Source organism: Ruditapes philippinarum, unplaced genomic scaffold (genome assembly GCF_026571515.1).
Source record: "Ruditapes philippinarum isolate M1 unplaced genomic scaffold, ASM2657151v2 ctg18586_1_1_1_1, whole genome shotgun sequence".
NCBI lineage: Eukaryota > Metazoa > Mollusca > Bivalvia > Venerida > Veneridae > Ruditapes > Ruditapes philippinarum.
This window is the reverse complement of record NW_026858959.1, coordinates 1-15,368: the sequence shown is the minus strand read 5'-3', so window position 1 is coordinate 15,368 and position 15,368 is coordinate 1. Positions and strand designations below refer to the sequence as shown.

The 15,368-nt window shown below is 34.1% G+C and overlaps 1 protein-coding gene across 1 annotated transcript; it reads right to left on the bottom strand.

Annotated features, from left to right (window-relative positions):
- Positions 1–2,893: 2,893 nt before the first annotated feature.
- LOC132754796 (mucin-2-like) lies at positions 2,894–14,697 on the bottom strand (the record flags this gene model as incomplete). Its single annotated transcript, XM_060745507.1, has 5 exons — positions 2,894–3,232; positions 3,643–3,770; positions 4,707–5,810; positions 13,741–13,805; positions 14,689–14,697. Coding segments are annotated over 5 exons (1,548 nt in total), but the record flags the coding sequence as incomplete, so codon positions are not given.
- Positions 14,698–15,368: the final 671 nt, after the last annotated feature.

The window sequence follows — 15,368 nt, the reverse complement described above, 5'->3', positions numbered from 1 at the left end:
GATCTAAAGAAACCTGCAATATTGGATAATTGATTTAAGCAGCAAAATACTCAAAATTTATAAAGTAAAAAAAACAACAAAGGTTATATTAGTACTGAATGTATAGGCCTGTATTTACACCATTTTAAGATTTATATTTTTACATAGTAAATAAACATTATATAGGGAATACTTTAAAAAAACATAATTATAGAGGCCTTAAATTTTTGAAAGACAAAAATCATGTATTTAGTTAGTTTATTCTTATTTATGTTGGAAGCTCCAGACTTATTGAAACGCTCTCGAATCTGTTCCTTGAAACCAACCAGTACCAAACAATGAAACAACGACATGCCCCTCACGGTGCTTAATTCTTATACAATCATGAAAGACGAATTAGTGTTGTAAAATAAGAGACCGTATACCATGTACAGGGAGAAAGGACTTACAAGGTCTTAAACTCGTCAAAAAAAAGAAAAAAAGGTAATTTATAATAATAATCTAGTACAAATCTCAAATATGAGCGACTAAATTCACCTTCTTCATTTCTATTTTTCAGAAGTAAACGTTTGAATGATTCTTCCCCGGTGTGTAATGCATGTTTTTAATTAAAAAACAAACCCTCGAGGGTCCATTCCTTTTCCATAATTTTACCATTTTACGATGTAAATTTTCGGGTTGTTTTTGAGATATCGCATCTCTGGAACAAAAATGAAATTTTCTGGGAATGAAAAATACAATTTAATCGCTTCAAACTAATAATAATGAAATTTATTAATTAACAATATAACATGCAATCTATTACAGTTAACCTCATTTACATTTTTAGCATAAAAGAATCTTATCGCCACTCTTGGAAATATAATAGCTGGTGTTCACGAATGAACTATATTTCAATCTTATAATTATTTTATTATGTAAAACAAATAAATTTTCTTTTTAGTTCATGCTTTTTAAGTGATTTTAATTATTTTTTACTGATTTTGCCGCGTAACGTCGTGCATTCTCCTTTGTGACGTCATCACTTCGTGACGTCACATCATCAATTTTGAAATATTTCTGTTAAATTTCTCTAATTTTGTTACATTTTTAACATGATGTATGGTAACATCGACTTTCGTTTCCTAAAGAAGCAAAATTTACATATGGCGGCATTCATTTCTGCCTGTTATTCCATTTAGTTTGATTTTCTTTTCATCCGCAATCAGATATAGTCCGGCTACAGTGAAAATCATATTTTATAAATTTCACTAGTGGTTTATCAGAATAATATCATCTGATATATTATAATAAAACACTGGAAAGCATGAAATAATCTTATTTCATTTTGGGTATGTGATAAATAGAATATTAAATAGAGGATATTTGTTTAGTTCAGTGTAAGATCGGAATATATTTCACCGAGTGAGCACCAAAAGGTATATTTCACGAGTGGCGCAGCCACGAGTGAAATATGAACTTCTGGTGTTCACAAGGTGAAATATATTTCGATCTTACACTAAACTAAACTAATTTTCTTTTTATTATATGCAAAGAAACGTTTTAAAAAGACATTAAACCTAATACTGAATTAAAAGCGCGACAAATAATAATACAACGCGACGTCATTTATGACGTCACGTCATTAAGTTGGTACCCAGTACTGTGCACGCTGGTATTTCAGTGAAACAACGTAAGCGGCTTAAAATCAAAACAGTGAAATTATCAAAGTGGTAATTTCACTGTTTCAAACAGTGAAATTACCAGTTTTATATCACTGATATATTTCTATAAACCACCGAAATAATATAATTTTATTCAACCCGTGCAATAAATACTGTATGGAACTTACACTCATTCAATATCCTCTATGTATCAATATCTTGTTGTACTTGAATTAACAACATTTTGTCAATATATTTCAACATTTGAAAAAAAGCGGTTATAATACATTGTTGAACAATACTGATACTATTGGACACGTACAAAGCTGCAGAACTTATTGGCTAGCGCCTAGTCCAATATAGGTTTGTCAGCTGTGTACTCGTCCAATATAATTCAGTATTGTGCTTAACAATGTAAAAGAACCTAATATTTTATATTATACATTGTAGTAAAACGTGTAAAATATGAAATGATACACGTTAATTGAATTTAACATGTACAACATTGTATCAAATGACATAAAAATGTACACATCCAGCGTTTGTTCCATGTAATCTGTCATCATTATTGGATCCAATCTTATCAACTGTGACTCGTTTTCATCGCATTATCCTAGTCTAAAAAATCCATATTTAATCACTATTGTACTCCATTTTGTCTCGTTTATATTTTCCGAGTCCAAAAACAAAATCCATATCAAATCACTAATCCGTCCAGCCTCGTTTTCATTTCAAGTGTCTAAATTTTATATCAAATCCTAACTGCACTAACTTTTGTCAAAATGTCAAAAATTGGTGATTTGAAATAAAGATGACATTATACATTGTAAGTACTGGACATTATATGACGAGTGCACACTTATTTTCAAACCTTTATTGAACGAATCGCCACCCTCAACAATGTACATATAAAAACTCAACTTACACCCCGGCCCCATTGACTTATCTTAGATTTACGTAATAAAACAATATGATATGAATAACCATTTGTAAACAGTTTATATTATTGCAACACAAACAGAATAATTTTGTGTTTTACAATGGTAGCACATTACAAATTACGAAGCCTTTTATTGAAAGATAAATATGTGTACTGTATAAATGGGATGCACCAAACGTATAATGAATATATGTTAAACTTGACTTAATAATACATTGTAACAGTACATTTTGGAGCCCTGAGAAGTTAGCTCTGAGATCTAAAATTGTAGATCTAAAAGTAGCATTAAGGATTTACTATGTAAAGATGACATAAAACATTTTTCTTTCTATTTTCCTCTTACACATACGATATTTTTCGTTCAACTAAAAACACCTGATAAAGTGCACTTTAAATATATCCATCCCAAAGGAAGACGAAATAAAAGTTCACTGTTCACAAATGAAATAGTGCGTTGCGCTACAACTGCAGTCGTCCCACATGTAATTTTCTTCTGATGTCATGCGCAGGCAATGCTGACTGCCAGGATAGTTGGGATATCCGGGTCCCCAAAAGTCCGAGGTTATTGGTACAAGCTCTCCGTTATCCATGACCCAAGCCCCTGCAGCAAAGAAATCCGAGGCACCGGCATTACTTCCGTCAACATAGTAATCGTAAATACCACTATAATCTGAAACATAATGAAAGTACATGATTTTTTTTTAAAGTTATTTCATAAGATATATATTCTACAGTGTATAAACTATCAAATGTCTGTTCTAGAAAGAAAGGAACAAAAAAGATATATACGGGTACAGAGGAAACACGTTGCGTTCTCTTTATCGCATGGGTGCACACAGAATTGTATTGACTCGCAAGACAGGATACAGTGAGTTTGTGTATCTACTGTGAATTCCATATATTAGTATTTCAGCAGAATAAAATCGTTTTTAATTTTGGTTCTACGACAACATTTTCCCATACATATATGTAAATGAATCTAACAATACTCGCTGAGATTATTAGTTCCTTTGCTTATTGTTTTATATTTTGTCAAGTACATATATTGCATAATTTGTTATCACATGAAATAAAGATAACCTGAACAAGTCCTAATAAGATTAAGTAGATAATTCATCTTGACTACAGTTGTCACGCGAGCAAGGAATGCTCCATGGTTCATACAGATTCCTCGCGCCTCTGACTGCGATGCCAATACCTTCGCCACCCTGGGTAAAGATGAAATACAAATTTTGATCAAAAATTGATATAGAATGAAATGACTCGAGAACGGAATTATATGTGACAAATGACTTGAGAATGAGTTTGTAAGGCACGGGCTTTTTTGAGTAGGCAACGGATTGGTATAGGTGTTGATGGGAACAGGGGGTTGTTTGTTGGTTTTTCAATTCACTTAACTAAATTAGACTGTTATGTTATATTGTTTTAACTTTGCTGAGCGAAGATAGAACGAGTTTACTTCGAGAAAGGTAAAAAAACTTGAAAACTTGACAAATTAAAATTTTTGAAATATACTTAGATGCTACACACAAGCTATAAATCGTTATCATACTTAACATTATGGAATTAAAATCTTGGTGAGCAACAGGAATGTTAACTTTTGAAAAATTCTCCCGAAAAGAAATGTACATGTATTTATTTAGCACCCAATATTGCAACTTCACAATGTACACCATTACGGATTTCGCTGTAAATTCCTTTGGAAATCAATGTTCAGAATAACCGTATGAAAGGCTCTCAGACGAAACATGTACCAATCAATTATCACGCATTTGAAATAAAAATTGAGAAAGTGTGCTATTTGTTGATATTTAGAAATTATATTCAACAAAAACCAGTCGAAACGTTGACGTAACCTTGCGCAGTATAAATTAAAGCGTGAATTGCGCATGCATTTTTGCACTGAACTCTAATAGAATATCAGGAAATGGGAGTTATGTGTAGGATAAGTGAATTTACTTGAAGGTGAAAATATCTCTGTCGGTAAGCACTACAGTTGTAAATGGTGTTCCACCAGATGGACAGTAGAAAGATGAAGTGGTGGTCGTCGAAGGTGACACAGTTGTTGTTGTTGTGGTCGTTACCGACGTTGTTGATGAAGTGGTGGTCGGTACAGGCGTTGTTGATGTAGTGGTGGTCGTTACAGGCGTTGTTGTTGTAGTGGTGGTCGGTACAGGCGTTGGTTGGTGTAGTGGTGGTCGGTACAGGCGTTGTTGATGTAGTGGTGGTCGGTACAGGCGTTGTTGATGTAGTGGTGGTCGGTACAGGCGTTGTTGATGTAGTGGTGGTCGTTACAGGCGTTGTTGATGTAGTGGTGGTCGATACAGGCGTTGTTGATGTAGTGGTGGTCGGCACAGGCGTTGTTGATGTAGTAGTGGTCGGTACAGGCGTTGTTGATGTAGTGGTGGTCGGTACAGGCGTTGTTGTTGTAGTGGTGGTCGTTTACAGGCGTTGTTGTTGTAGTGGTGGTCGGTACAGGCGTTGTTGATGTAGTGGTGGTCGGTACAGGCGTTGTTGATGTAGTGGTGGTCGGTACAGGCGTTGTTGATGTAGTGGTGATCGGTACAGGCGTTGTTGATGTAGTGGTGGTCGGTACAGGCGTTGTTGATGTAGTAGTGGTCGGTACAGGCGTTGTTGATGTAGTAGTGGTCGATACAGGCGTTGTTGATGTAGTAGCGGTCGGTACAGGCGTTGTTGATGTAGTAGTGGTCGGTACAGGCGTTGTTGATGTAGTGGTGATCGGTACAGGCGTTGTTGATGTAGTGGTGGTCGGCACAGGCGTTGTTGATGTAGTGGTGGTCGGCACAGGCGTTGTTGATGTAGTACTGGTCGGTACAGGCGTTGTTGATGTAGTGGTGGTCGGTACAGGCGTTGTTGATGTAGTGGTGGTCGGTACAGGCGTTGTTGATGTAGTGGTGGTCGGTACAGGCGTTGTTGATGTAGTAGTGGTCGGTACAGGCGTTGTTGATGTAGTGGTGGTCGGTACAGGCGTTGTTGATGTAGTAGTGGTGGTTGGTACAGGCGTTGTTGATGTAGTGGTGGTCGGTACAGGCGTTGTTGATGTAGTGGTTGTCGGCACAGGCGTTGTTGATGTAGTGGTGGTGGTCGGTACAGGCGTTGTTGATGTAGTGGTGGTCGGTACATGCGTTGTTGATGTAGTAGTGGTCGGTACAGGCGTTGTTGATGTAGTGGTGGTCGGTACAGGCGTTGTTGATGTAGTGGTGGTCGGCACAGGCGTTGTTGTTTCACTAACTGACTAACTTACTCAATTTTCTCAGTCCAACAAATCTACTCACACACTATTTATATATGTAGGTCGTTTGGATAAAGGGGTACTGAATGTTTTAATGAAATTATTAATATTCTATATATTGCATTTAATTACACCTTAAATTTACAGTAGGGATGATTCCAATGTCTTCATTTTACGTTTAAGCATAACTCGAGTATTCATTTTCTAATTATATTTATTGTCCATGTCTTGTAAGTGTATAAGAGATGGGAGTTATATATACAAAAAAGAAAGTACATGTACGAGGAAAGGCAATTACTGTTCTAAGAAAATTGATTTTTTTGCATTAACCCTTACAGTAACCTGTAGAAACTGGAAGTGATAATTGGGAAAATAATGTAATCCCTAAGTGGATACAAAAACAACAACAACAACAACAACACATTAGTTCTCGGTTCTTGACTGAATTTAACCGGATATATGAACATGCGTTGTTCGTTTAAAAGCTTATAAAGTAATCTATCCAACATCTTAATTCCTGATCACATTTTTTTCCCAAATACGTCCAAATAGCTTCACTTAAGAAGATTTTTTACATTATAAGTTCATTGACACGACCTTCCCCTCAATTACTACTATAGGTAAAATGTACAACCGCCCTTGAACGTAATTTTGAATCTTGAAGTACGTTTCCTAATGCTTTCCTTTTTACACAATGCGACGAAACGTATGTGCTTTTTCATAAATTATGTTACCGATATACATGTAAATATATATTAAAGTCAGTACTATAGTGGCACAAAGGGAACAAAGACAATCTTTTATTTACTACGTGCGAACGCACGTACAAACATGATAGTAATACGAGGTCACGTGATAGTTATTACGTGTGCTCGTGATAGGTTAAACGTTGATACCCAAAAGGTATTACATGGCAACGCGTGGCCACATAATACCTATCACGTGTGCACGTAATTGCAAATCGAATCAATTAGATCGAGTTCTAGTAAATTTCACTTCTAAATGTGTATTGCATGGTGTCATAAAAGTGATATAGGAAATATTTACTACTTGCGCACGCGAAAGCCATTACACGCCATCGCGTTAGATTTTACGTGCGCAGTCGATAGCTATAGCACATCCGCACGCGAGAGTGCTAGGTGGCCACGCAAAAGACAATACATGCTCACGCGGTAGTTTTACGTAGGCATGCAATTTATATTACGTGCTCACGCAATAGCTATAGCATGCTCACGCAAAAGGTATTACGTTTCAACGCAATAGATATTATGTGCTCACGCAATGCGCGTCCGTGGCATGTCCGTGAGTATTATCCCTTAGGTGCATTTTACGTTTCGTTTCGTTTCGTTCGTTTCGTGAATAGCTGCAGGGAGTCAGTATGTGCTTAACAACGTCTTGCTGTCAATTGGAGGAAATAATGTGATTATGTTGATTTTGATTCATCGCAGTATTATGCTAGTTCCAATGTTTTCTTTCTGAAAAAATCGTAACCCATTAACCAAGTATTCATGTGTGTGTTTGCTTATATTGTTTTGTTCAGTGAATGCTAGATCTGCAAATACAACTATAAATTTATTAAAGATATAAAATAAAACACGGGATAAAAAAAAATCTATCATGTTAAGCTTTGACCTCTATGTGTGACCTTGACCTTGGAGGTAGGGGTGCAGGTGTTGTACTTGACATATCTTATTATTGTGACTATTTGTGCAAAGTTATTTCAAAATCCCTTGAACTATGAAGAAGTTCTACATCGGACACCAAATTTACCCTTTAACAGACTGTGTTAATTTTTGACCTTTAAGTGTGACCTCGACCTTGGAGGTAGGGATGCAGGTGTTGCGCATGTCACATCGTTATATTATAGTGACTATTTGTGCCAAGTATTTTCAAAATCCTTTGATCGATGAAAAAGTTATGGACCGGACACAAAATATACCCTATAACAGACTATGTTAATCTTTGACCTCCAAGTGTGACCTTGACCTTAGAGGTAGGTGACCGGTTTTGCGCATGACACATTGTCTCATTATTGTGAAGAATTGTGGCTCCCTTCAAAGATAAGAAAGTGATGGACCGGACACGACATATACCTTCAAATAGACAACGTTGATCTTGAATGAGCAAGTGCTATCTTGACCCTGGAGGTAGGGGTCAGATTGTTGCGCATGACACATCGTCTTATTATAACAAACATTTGTGTCAAGTAAATTTCAAATTCCTTTAATAAATGACAAAGGTTTGGACAGGACACGAAAGTGTGACGGACGGACGGACAGACGGACGGAGTCTATTTCTATATCCCCCTTTTTTCTTCGAAATAGCGGGGAATAAAAATTGTTTAGGAAAACCCTTTAAAACAGACAATCGTATGACAGTTGATTCTTTTATTTTAAAAGAAATTACATTAAAACGTTTTCAATGTATTTAAGATAAGTTTTACACTTCACACTTTTTGAAACAAGAGTCGGTAGAACCGGTGGTGCTCTCCGAGACCACCCCTTGAGTTTAAAATTGACATCTCTAGTAGTTTTAGAGTAAAGTATGAAACACTACAAGGGGCAATAACTCAAAAATTATGTTAGAGAGATACGGTTCTTGAGCACTGCACCTTTCCACAATGAGATATAACAGTAAGTGAAGTTTTAACATAGTAGCTTGAATAGTTTGTGACTTATGCTCCGGAAAAAAAGTTCAGATAGACGGACAAAGCGGCGACTATTTGCTCTCGGGGTGCATAAAAATGTTTGGTCGGTCTGTTTGGCTTGGCGTTTTATTCCGCTAAATATTAAGAAAAGGATTCTTTCTGAGGCTTTCTATTATGCAAAATACTAAACATTATTAACACGTCAATAAGCCTTTTAATTGAAAACATCGACGAAGTGATGCAGTATGCCATAAAAAATGCATATGGCACACTGCGTAACCCCTTCCAATGCAGTATGTCATACAAAGCCCTTTGGGACTGAATTGCCTTAATGTTCATCTTCTACCTTGCTCCGTCGGGCCCTTGTAGGTGATTTTCTTGTTCCTCTGTCTTCTTTTAAGACATTGGGTACTTTTGTTAAATTCGTTGGGTTTTCTTTAATATGTTTCTACATGATCATTTTTGGTGTTTTGCTTAATATTTCACCTTTTTTAACCATAACAACCCACTTTGTTTTCTCGTCTACGGTAAGTATCTTCCCTTTTGCCCTATTTATTCTTTATTTCGCCCACCGCCCCCTCCCCGAATTTCCTACCCTCTTCCCCTGTGCCCTTTTACTTAGTGGGCCTATTAATCAATCATTCATTTGTTTTCTTTCATTTGGATTTCTTTTTCGGTTGCTAATTGTTTCTTCATATGTATCATTTTAGTGATAAGCTTGACCGTGCTCTCCCTTGCGCCCTGTCAAGTTTTTGTTTAGGGTTCTCCTGTCTTACTATCCTTTGATGCGTATTCTTTTATTTGTTTCTCGCCGGTGTAGTACGTCTTTGATTCAATGTTCACAGTAACTTTCAAATTGTGTTGCATTGCTTTGGCGAAATTTACATCGTGCTAAGCACTACAATTAAAAGTAGGTCTGTATTAACTCCTGTAACTTTTTTCTATTAAGATAATATTATAATATGCACATATTTGAGTGAAATATTTTTACTGCAGAAATTTATTGAAATCTTTTAAATTCTTATTGAATATGTATTTTTTTAAATAAAAGAACGTACAAACTATGTATGGGAATCCGTGTTCCTTTTTCCGGGTCAAGTAAAGATTGAATATTATTTTTTATTACCAATATTCCACAATATCATCACTTAATGTATGAATGTGTCGGCTCAATCACATTTGTGAGGGCTCTTTATTGTGCCAGCACCATGCTAAAGGCTCTATTACATTCAAATTATATATTTATTTTATTTAAAACCAAGCTCTGTGAAATATTGTTTGTGTTGAGTCTTCAAAGTTACATGCACGATTAAGTTGGTCAACATTAACTTCTGGTAGAGAACCCCCGAAAACTGTGTCTTCTTGTGAAAAAAGTTATAGCAGCAACGTCATTTTAGGGTATTTCGTATCTAAATTATATTCAAAATGATGAGAAAGATAGTCTACGTGACAAAGCATTTTTCGATTTTAGAAAAACAAGCATGTTTTTGTTAAGTCAGATATTTTGTTAGAAACTGCTTTTAAATTTTGTCGAGGGCTCTACAACGGAAGTGTTGAGGGCTCTTATTGCTGTAGACTAACTAGATTAGTAATAAAAAGTACGATCTTGTCTGCAGTCAAAATAAGATATACTGGAAGTATAATCAGGTCATTTTCTGCCATACTAGAAAAATCTACATTATCAGTGATATTATTTAAATATAGAATAAACAACAAAGGTGAAAGGGACCTTACCCTCTTAGCTTTACGCCGTATAGAAATAAAAGGACACCAGTATATTTGGACAAAATTGGTTACAAGATTTTACATCACTGAACGTTGTTTTGATCACTTTACAACTAGTGCTGGAATAAAGTAATTGTGTACAAAGAGCATCGTGAATTACCGTATCAAACGCTTTTTCATTATGATCACTAAATATATATAAGAGGTTAGATAAAACAGACAGTTTGTATCATTGAATGAAGACTTAATATTAATAAGTTGCCCGAAACCCGAACTGAGAGTCATTAAATATTGTTATCTTCGCAATTTTTGTAAATTCAATTTCGTAACAACAATAAAAAAAATTCGCAAGTATATCTATAAAATTATATAAATTCTTCTATAATGAAACAGATTGCTTGTTTCGCCTTTTTCATGTATGGTCACAATATATACTTTAAAAACTTTCATTAAAACTAAATGCCCGAATATTACAGATTATGAACTCTCAAAAGAAAAAGTTCTTTTGGGGATAACTGATCTTAAGAAAACATTAAATTTTATTTTTCATGTTGCAAAAAGATATATTTACACGTGTAAGTATCATAACCAAAATTTTAATATACAAAAGTTTCATATTACGTTACTTTTTCATTGTAATGTATAAAAGTATATCCAATATTCTTGTAACCGGGATAAATTTAATAATAGATGGTCCCCCTATCAATCTTTTGCCGACATTACAGTTCCTATTTGATAATTATTTGATCATACTTTTACCTCACAAGAAAACACAAGGAATTCTGTTAAAAGATCAATCTTAAGAAAATAATTATAAACAATATTTCCATCTAGAGTCGGAGACGTGTCATGTACATGTAGAGTGTTTTCTAAGCCTTAATTCAAATATGATGTAATAAAATTTAATATATTTTTGTTCGGGCCACCAGTGTATTATACATATATATTTTACACTTCCAATGCTGATATGAATCAATACACATTATATAGATATTAAGATTGCTGGAACTATGGCCTGTGCCACGTGTATGTTGGCTCATCGTGAAGTCGGGGTACTCCTGACTCCCGACCAGCGTTGGGTGTCGAGGCCTGGGACGCTCGTTGCCGCAGGAATACCATGTTGGAGCTTCTAAGCCCCAGGTCGTATTCTGGTTGAAATCAGGTTTACGATAGAGTGGGCACAGACTATCAGTTTAAATATTATTTGTTTAATTTGTTGTAGTTTTGCATAAAAATACAGAAAGAAAATTACTGTCATGAAAATGAGAATTCGAGTCAAATTTAATTATTACTGTCATTTTTGCACCTTTTATATCTCCCATAAAATGACCAAAAACCAATTTATGTACAAAAAACCATGTATCTTTCATATAGACAAAAGAACTAAGAAATTATTTTAAATAGTGGCCAAATCATGATAATAAGTGTTGTTGTTGTTGTTTGTTTGTTTGTTTTTTTTTTTTTTTTTTTTTTTTTTGTGATTGTGGACTTTTGGCCGCTATCGTGGACGCCATCTTGAATCTCTTAATTATCCGACCATTCGGATTGAAACGATGTTTTTCTTCTTCATATTCTGTAAATTCTTGCAAACATTTTGGTATTTAAAAGTCCAAGACATACTCAAATTGACTCCTGAAATAAGCATGATTACTGATTCATTTCCTACAATAGACAAGCTCTAAAAGAACTCGCATTCGTTAGAGAGTCGTTTTCTCTAATGATAATAATAATAATAATAATAATAATAATAATAATAATAATAATAATAACAATAATAATTATAATAGTAATAATAATGAATAATAATAATGAATAATAATAGTAATAATAATGAAAAAGTGACAATATTCTCTTCTTTTTTCATTTTGAAGTTGAGCTCAATTCACACTATATTTCCAAGGTAGGATATCATTGGAGATTGACTAACAGTTGGTTTTAAACAATTTTAAGAAAAACATATAAATATGCCGAAAATAGTTAAAGACTGTCTCACTATTTTTATAAATTGAAGGTAACATGTTAACTCTGATGGATATTTACAGAAATTACCTCAGCCCACATGAGTTTATACAATGTAAATTATACAGAACAGAACAGAACAGAATTTTATTTACAGACTTATACATAGGTACATCGTCTTGTTTAACAAAAGATTTGATTAAACATAGTCACATGGCATACGAAAACATACAAATTATAAACTTTCTTAAATAGATAAACAATGATTAAAGAGGACAAACTTTATGCAAGATGATAATTACAAATCAGTTTTGTTAAGAGTTAATGATTGCGTTTCTCAACGATAAAGACTCATGGATATATTTAGATAACTTAATTAAAATACTTTTATTTTGCGTTGAAAGTAGATCTATAAATTTAAACACGGATGGTCTAACATAATAACATTTTTTAAGATACTGCATTCGAAGACTATTAAAACAAGGGCATACACATATAAAATGGTATTCATCTTCTTTGTCAAATGCATTGCAACATAAACAATATCGTTGATCACGAGGTGTATTATTCCTATTGTATCTCCCAGTCTGTATTCTTAAAGGATGTACAGATAATCTTAATCTACAAAAATAATATCTATATTTACGAGGCAGAATATCAAGATAACTTTCATAACCAAAGTTAAGCTTAAAATTCTTGTAATTAAACAAAACTGGGCTACGTTCTAAAGTAGCTGTTCATTCTTGTATAAAAGTGTCTATAACTCTGCGTTTAAAAATGATAGGGAACACTTTTGCATCAACGCAATTTTCATTAAAAATTTCAGCAAAACCATAATTACAGAGTAGTGTTTTAACATTTGAAACCCAATTGCGGTGTCCTTTATTACAATCCAATAAACCATCTTCATACATAGTTTTTAAAACAATATAATCAGTGTTTTTCAACTTACACCAAAACTTTACAATTCTAACGTAACGAGTCACATACAGCGGATAACGCCCCAACTCACCATAAACTGCAGCAGAACAAGTATTTGCTCTAACATTAAGCAAACGTTTACAAAATTTTAAGTGGATTCTTTCCAATTCTTTAGATTTCGTGTATCCCCAAATTTCAGACCCGTATCCTAAAATAGACCCAATGAAAGCATCAAATAATTGACTTTGAGATCAAACTTTTTACAATTATAAAACAAAACATTAAGAGTTTTTAAAGCTTTCCCTACCAAGTGTTCTTGGTTAAGCGAAAAATTACCTGTATGATTAAAAACAGTACCTAAATAATTAAAATCATTCACAACTTCTAAAATTTGGCCATCATAGGTCCAGTTCTCATTTTGTAATAACCCCCCTTGTTTTCGAAAACCATTACTTTTGTTTTGATTGTATTTACTTTTAATCCCCATGTAGAGCAATATGAATGTAAAAGATCCAAATGGTTTTGCAGTTCCAATGGTGACTTGCCTAAGATGACCATATCGTCAGCAAATAACAATTAAATCAAAATAACATCATCAAATGACAGTCCTGATACAGATGAAAGGAATGATTGCAAGATGTAAACAAATTTTGACTTTCACAAGTTCACTTACTATATATCCTTAGTTGGGCATGATATCACTTTAATAAAAATGATAATACTAACAGTAATATTGATAATAATAATAACAACAATGATATCAATGACAATGATGATAATAATAATTATAGCATTAAATCGGCTATTTTCCCCTCTTTTGCCAATGTTATAACAGGACCAAAACCATGTGTTAACATAGTCACGCGCTCTTGTTATAGCCCGGTTTCACCTATGCGCAATACATACAGGGCACCAACCGTTCCTCGGGACTCTGCAGACGTTATAACACGGAAAAACGTGCGTTAACCCTATATAATAATAATAATAATGATAATAATAATAATAATAATAGTAATAAAATAAAAATATCTAGCTCTTGATCGCGCACTTTTGAAAGCTTCCAGTGTCAAATAATTGATTAATACTCTTAGACCAGGTAGGGTGGTTGTAGTATTGAGCAGTCTCCATATTAAAATTTATTGAAATCAATTCTGAAAGATATATCGCATACATATACGACATAAGTCTCCATATTAAGTTCTTTGTACTGAAAGGCTTTTACGTGCCCGCGTAAATTAAATATAGGTGAATTTGTAACGTTTAAACTGCTTATGATACATTATAATCATTAGAGCACTTAAAATACCCGGGTCTTTAGCAATTTAGAATGCTTTAAAAGGTTCTAATCGATTTCATTTATATTATTAACATATTTGGATAACATATTTTATGGAGTTGCTTTGAGCGTTCTCCCGATGGGAAACATTACATAGACAAGAGTTTCATCGAATGTCTGTATAGGTTATATCAGTTGCAGCAATGATAAGGTAATGTAAATAGCAGATGAAAGTGGGGAGAAATTATCATACTTGAAAAGAGAGACGATAAGAACGCATATGATAAATGGATTGATTATTCTTAACAGACTGCCAAAATGTATTATTCAATATGTTATACTTACCTGCCATTGCTGTAAGATAATATATTAAACATTAAAGGTCAGATAACTTACTACGTATAGGTTAGAGTGCATATTGGATGTTATTCGTAAATAAGAAAGCTAAAAAGGAGCGGAGCTTGCGAAGCGACTGTAGCTTTCTTATTTACGAAGAACATCCAATATGCACTCTAACCGGCTTAGTGCTCCGCCCACTTGCGTTTTATAATATAAAACGTCCAGTTTATATAAAATCTGTTCTTGACTATTAAGATTTGAAACCTGAAAATTTGAAAAATCCTCGTCGGTGATTGGCTTAAAAAAATTGGCGAGCACTAAAGATTATTACATGACCAGCAGTTGATTAAGTAAGGTACAGGTATACTGGTATTGGAATTAATTACGTAACTAACTCTGCTTTCTTAAGTAAATAGCTCTTTTCTAAGTCTCTAGGATTATTTTTCACATAGAATAACTCAGGATATTTGCATTTAGAAACAGTATAAATGAAAATTGAGGGTGGGGGAAAACGGGCGTTTAATCCTCTTTGGTGACATTTGGATCGATTTTTCATAATGTATAAGGCATATCATTCTCCTAGGAAAATCACATCTATATTGAACGTTTAAATTCCGGATTATATTTATAGTTATATCCGTGGGTCACGTGGTTATTGTTTTTGTTGCATAGTTATAATGCATGTA